General features: G+C 45.8%; 1 protein-coding gene across 1 annotated transcript; it reads left to right on the top strand.

Moving 5' to 3' along the window:
* Positions 1 to 1,461: 1,461 nt before the first annotated feature.
* Positions 1,462 to 2,430, top strand: LOC109142321 (olfactory receptor 1-like). The gene has a single exon (XM_019275733.2). The coding sequence runs from the start codon at positions 1,462 to 1,464 to the stop codon at positions 2,428 to 2,430; it is 969 nt and encodes a 322-aa protein (XP_019131278.2).
* The last annotated feature ends 4,172 nt before the right edge of the window (positions 2,431 to 6,602 follow it).

Below are 6,602 nucleotides of genomic sequence, written 5' to 3'. Positions count from 1 at the left end.
GGACAACACTCAATGGCCTGAGGACAGGTGTGGGAAGTTTCAGTGCAGCAATGCAGAACTGGGGTCTTACAGACAGTGCCCATTGCCAATGTGGGGACCCACTACAGACTGTGGAGCATATGACAACCAGCTGCCCCATATACCGGCCACCAACTGGAGATCATGGCTTAATTGACCTAGACAGTGACACACTGGACTGGTTTGCTGAAATGGAGCTGAAGGTCATGCAAAAGAAGAAGACATTTGCCCATTCGATCCTCAAACTCCAATCTTACATCAGCGGAATCAACTTTTTCATCAAATTATCTTTAGTAATATATTACATGGGACTCACACAGGAGGCGTTACAGCAGCGGAACGGCAGCGCCGCAGTTTAGCTGCGTCCTTTGCCCTGCGTCAACTCACACCGGACGTGTGTCAGCCGCGGAACGGCAGCAGAGCGAGCCGGCCGTATTCACGCAAGATCAAACAGCTGACTTTGCTTCTCAGACATGGAAGAGATTATAAAAAGGATCTGTTGTGTCATAAATTATTGTGTGTTGTTCCACTTCAACAATTAGTCTCTCATCGTCCATGTTGAGACCCTTTGATCGATCTTTGATCACCTGGTGCCACCGGTCATCACGTAACGTTGATGTGAAGTTGTAAAAAGCTACATGAATTGCGTATTGTGTTTTATTTTGAAAGGGGGCGGAAGTTTATTATGTTGATTCTCTGTCGGATTTCCTGTCTGGTGCGCAGTGCTCTGTTGAAATTTACGAGGTTTAGCCGCGGCTCGCGGCAAAAATAGAAATGCTACGGAATGCTCGCGCCATGGCGCGGAGAGCCGCTTCTGGGACGCTGCGTCCCACGCCTAAGCATCTCCACATCACTTCCCATCTCATAGCCCGATGAATCAAAAACATCCGCGAAGGATACCTGTCTCCAAGCACGGACAAAGTCCTTGAATTCATGTTCCTGGCATTCTTAGGCTTAGGAGTTCACCGCCTCAATCCTACACTATGATCAGACACGCATCAGTGTCGGACATCTCCATTCTCTCTTCCAATACATTGATCTATCTCCTAAAACACAGGAATACCAACCAGTCAACCGGTCAATCTCAACCTGTCTACCTCTGTCGAAGGAACTCATATCTAAGCCTGTTAGAAAACTCTTGACTAGCCAGGCAGGCTTCCCCCCAAGATTCTATGTCCACAGAGAAGGACAGAGCCTTGCGCTTCTGCTTCCCAACACAGGTCGACATTAATTGGATTAAAACAGTTTTTCTCTGATGCAATACACTCAAGGGATCAGAAATAGGCATTATGACATAAACCCAGATGTGGAATGCATCAATGGGATAGAAGTACTTATCTCTGACTACATTAGTGCTCACATACAGTACTGTTCTCTGTGTTTACAGTTCTCTGTTCAGTAAACACTGTGCTTCGGATAGTAAAAGCAAAAAAAGATATTGCAATGGACCTTTTCAACTCAGCTCTTGGGAAAAATATCACTTTTGTGCGTCCTGCATATTTCATAATAAGTGGATTTATTGGTATACCTCATGTAAAGTATTACTATGTCTTTCTCTTTTTTGTTTACATTGTTTCAGTGCTGGGAAACACTATTGTGATGGCAGTGATATGCTTAGATCATAATCTGAGAGCTCCAAAATATATTGCAGTATTTAATTTAGCATTTGTGGACCTGTTTGGTAACTCTGCTCTGGTGCCGAAGGTTCTTGACATCTTTCTGTTTAACCATCGCTACATCCCGTACAACGACTGCTTGACGTTCCTTTTTTTCTGCTACACCTGCATTTCAATGCAGGCTCTTAATCTGGTTGCCCTCTCCTATGACAGACTGATAGCTATCACCTTCCCACTGCATTATCAAGTGAAAGTGACCCACAGATTCATGCTGTCTTTGATTGCCTTTTTCTGGGTCTTTGTCATTACTGTTGTACTTCTTGCAATTGGCCTTCTTACAAGACTTTCCTTCTGTAAGTCTGTGGTTATTAACAGCTATTTCTGTGACCATGGCCAGATATATCGTCTGGCCTGCAATGACAGAACTCCCAACTCTGTCATTGCTAAGTTGTTACCACTTGTTATTCTCTGGCTACCTCTCATATTCATCTTGTTCAGTTATTCATATATTGGCTATGCATTGTCTAAAGTGGCCACAGTTCAGGAACGAGTGAAGGCCTTTAAAACGTGCACAGCTCACCTGTCATTAGTGGCAATATATTTCCTCCCAGTATTAATCACATTTAGCTTGACGGGAAACATACATCCAAATGCCAGGATCATTAACCTGTCTCTGACCTCTGTTTTTCCTCCCATGTTGAACCCAATCATTTATGTTCTGCAGACACAAGAAATCAAAGAATCTGTGAAAAAGTTATTAAGAATCAGAAAGCAATCCAAAATCACAGTGAAGTAAGTAATCATAAATTGACCATTTGTGTCTATATTGGGACATTATGTATGTTACAGTAAAGCAACAGCTTCTGTAAATACTTTATACATGTATAGAACAAATGTTACAACATGAATGTATCCCTAAAAAGGTTTTGGGGTACTTTATTATAATTAACCTTGAAATTAAATGCAAAATTTGAAAGAAAATTTCTGCTATCAAATAACTATTTTAAGATAGCTCAACATGGTAGAAATTACAGTGTGACACATGCAGGACCCACCAACATTCAGACTTCCATTCTGCTGACAGACTGGTTGCATAACAGACATTTGGACATGTCACAGCAGTAAATTCACTGGTGCATCATACTGCTATTGTGTGCTTGTTCACTGTTGCAGTTACTAGGAAACTTACTGGAAGTAAGATGTTGTCACTATTCTGTCCACTTGTGTTTTTTGGCTTTGATAAGTCAAAATGTTTGCTGTTAAACAAGTCCATTTTAATTTGTGCTTAAGTGTGATAACTGCAAGGATATATTGCAAACAAGTTCATGTGATCTTGTTTGCCTCAACGGTGTCTAAAAATGTATACTGCTCTCTTTTTTCATGTTTTGGTGAAAAATTTGAAACATACAATGGAAAAAAAACTACAGTCTATAGTGTCACACCTGTTGGGCTCACATATGTAAAGCCCTTGATTCTACTAATTGGTTTAATTTTTTGGTTTTGTGATAACTACAAGGATATACTGCAAACTTGTACACAACAATGTATTTTTGAAAGTTACGTTTTTTATGTTCAGGTGCAAAATTAAAAATACAGGAAAAATTCGATTTTTTTTTTTATTTCCAAAATCAGTGATGATGTAAGAAAAACACAATAATCAATAAACATTGTAATCATGCTGTTTTTCTGGTCATGGATACCTCAGAATTTCAGTTGAAAAGTTTCATTTGTCTTGAGATCCATCTTATTTTCGTCTACCTTTTCGTTAAATTAATCTACTGTATTTTTTGAATTGGTACTACTTCACACTAAACCCCTCTATTCCTTCAGACACATACTCACTTTTAATGAAGAACTTTATGTTGAAGTAGCTACAGGAAATGTTAATTCAGTGGGACTTTTTGTGATTGTGTTGTTTGCCATACAGATTCAAGGAAGCCATGGTTGTAGATTTATTTGTACTACACACTAGGGGTTGCACGACTTCAGATTTTTTTAAGTCGACACTAATATGATGAAAGTCGAGTCAACGTCGACTAGTCGTGGAGAGCGAGTGAAAAAATCCTCTCGCTTGGCGTGCTTGTCGCTGGGACAGCCAGGTAACGTTTACCTAAGGGCTGCAGTACCGGGATCAGCTGTTCCACCAGCTCCGGTGGCAGCTGGCACCGGAAATGCCACTACTAGCTGCCGCTGCCACGAATTGAGCCAGCCCTCTCTCGATTAGCGACTAGTCGACGTCAAGCTCTAAACGTCATTGTGGCGTAGTGAAGTCGACTAGTCGACCAGTCTGTACAACCCCTACTACACACAAATTGCTGAAAATTATTTAATATTAAAAGAATCTGAGATTTTCAATAATGGGGATGTTAGTAGCCATACAACAAAGTTATAAATATATTGGTCTGTTATTTGTTTTCATGAGCGACAAAAGTATGGCTGCTTTTGAAGTGCTTACTGTGTGTACATCAGGGACGCTTGGTGTCAGGACACTGTGGTGGTTTGCAGACACTGTTCATCTTTTGTGGAGTTTATGATCATCAAGTGCCGGCCTTTCTATCTACCGAGGGAGTTTTCTGCCATCCTGCTTGTTGCAGTCTACATCCCTCCCAGCTGTAACAACAACGATAGAGACAAGGCACTGAGTGAACTGTACAGCTCCATCAGTGAACAGCAGACTGCCCATCCAGAGGGACTTTCATCGTGGCTGGAGATTTCAACCATGCAAATCTCAAAACAGTGTTTCCTAATGTGTACCAACACATTGATTTTGCTACTCGGGGAAACAACACATTGGACCAGGTCTACACACCAGTGAGAGGAGCATACAAGGCCTCACCCCTCCCCCATCTCGGCGCTTCGGACCACATCACTGTTATGCTAATGCCAGCATACAGGCCTAAGGTCAAAGTCACCAGACCGGTTCAGAGGCAGGTACAGGTGTGGCCAGAGGGTGCCTCCTCAGCACTCCAGGACTGCTTTAACACTACAGACTGGGACATGTTTAAGCAGGCAGCCACCTACAACCACCAGATCAACATCCAGGAATATTCAGACACTGTTACTGCCTACATCAGCAAATGCACTGATGATGTCACAGACACCAAGACCATCACGGTACGGTCCAACCAGAAACCATGGCTGACAGGGGAAGTCCATCGGTTACTGAGAGCCCGGAACGCTGCTTTCAGAGCAGGTGATGAGGCTGGTCTGAGATCAGCTAGAGCCAACCTGTCCCGTGGCATCAGACTTGCAAAGAGGCAGTACAGCAACAGGATAACCCGCAACTTCACCGACAGCAGAGACACAAGGAGCCTGTGGCAGGGGTTACAGACCATCACAGACTATAAACCTCGACCACAGACCTGTGACAGTGACATCACTCTGCTCAACGATCTGAACCACTTCTTTGGACGGTTTGAAGCTGACAACAGCACCCCTGCACTGAAGACAACACCCCCTCCAGATGACCAGGTGCTGTCCCTGTCTCCGGCAAGCGTGAGGAGATCCCTCTCCAGAATCAACACTCGCAAAGCTGCAGGACCTGACAACATTCCTGGTCGTGTGCTGAAGGACTGTGCAGAGGAGCTCACAGATGTCCTCACAGACATCTTCAACACCTCCCTGAGCCAAGCTGTTGTCCCCACCTGCTTCAAGTACACCACCATCATCCCGGTTCCAAAGAAGGCCTCTACATCCTGCTTCAACGACTACCGCCCCGTGGCACTGACCCCCATCATCATGAAGTGCTTCGAGCGGTTAGTCATGCAGCACATCAAATCCATCCTCCCTCCGTCCCTGGACCCCTATCAGTTTGCATATCGGGCCAACCGGTCCACTGATGATGCAATCTCCACCGCTATCCACTCAGTTCTCACCCACCTGGACTCTAAGGACTCATATGTGAGGATGTTGTTCTTAGATTTCAGTTCAGCCTTCAACACCATCATCCCCCAGCAGCTGATACAAAAACTGGACTCTTTAGGACTAAACATCTCACTCTGCAACTGGTTGCTGGACTTCCTGACCGGAAGACCACAGGCAGTACGGGTCGGCAGCAACGCATCCAACACCATCACGCTGAACACAGGGGCGCCCCATGATGCGTGCTCAGCCCCTTACTGTTCACCCTGCTGACCCACGACTGCTCACCAACACACAACACCAACCTCTTCGTCAAGTTTGCGGACGACACGACTGTGGTGGGGCTCATCAACAAAAACGATGAGTCAAATTACAGGGATGAGGTGAGCCGACTGGCCAAGTGGTGCAGAGACAACAATCTCTCTCTGAATGTGGAGAAGACGAAGGAGATTGTTGTCGACTTCCGGAGAGCCCCCACCCAGCACCACCCACTAACCATCAATGGTGCTGCAGTGGAGAGAGTGAGCAGCACCAGGTTCCTGGGTGTGCTCATCACTGAGGACCTCTCCTGGAGCAGCAACACCGCATCACTGACCAGGAAAGCCCAGCAGCGCCTCTACTTCCTCCGCAGACTGAGAAGAGCCAGAGCTCCAGTCCCCATCCTACAGACTTTCTACCGTGGAACCACCGAGAGCATCCTGACCAGCTGCATCACTGTGTGGTATGGCAGCTGCACTGCATCCTGCAAGAAGACCCTGCAGCGCATAGTGAGAGCAGCTGAGAGGATCATCGGTGCCCCCCTCCCCTCCCTCCAGGACATTTACAGCACACGCCTGGCCCTCTCAGCATTGCGGGCGACCCCACCCACCCCAATCACCACTTCTTCAGCCTCCTGCCTTCCGGGAGGAGAATGAGGAGCCTCCGGGCGAGAACTAGCAGACTGAGAGACAGCTTCATGCACCAGGCCATCAGGATGCTGAACTCCCTCCCAGTACTGCCCCTCCTTCCTTCTCCGCCCGCTGCCCCCACAAACTCTGGACACTGCTGACCCCCCCCCCCCTCAAAAAAGGCACCAGCCACTTTACAGACTCAAAAAATACTCTGCTT

This window comes from Larimichthys crocea, unplaced genomic scaffold, assembly GCF_000972845.2.
Source record: "Larimichthys crocea isolate SSNF unplaced genomic scaffold, L_crocea_2.0 scaffold270, whole genome shotgun sequence".
Lineage (NCBI taxonomy): Eukaryota > Metazoa > Chordata > Actinopteri > Sciaenidae > Larimichthys > Larimichthys crocea.
The sequence above is the reverse complement of the archived record's forward strand: the minus strand, read 5'-3'. Positions and strand labels throughout refer to the sequence as shown.

Excerpts from the sequence above, each read along its gene's own strand:
- LOC109142321 (XM_019275733.2), top strand. The coding sequence starts at position 1,462 with ATGGACCTTTTCAACTCAGCTCTTGGGAAAAATATCACTTTTGTGCGT.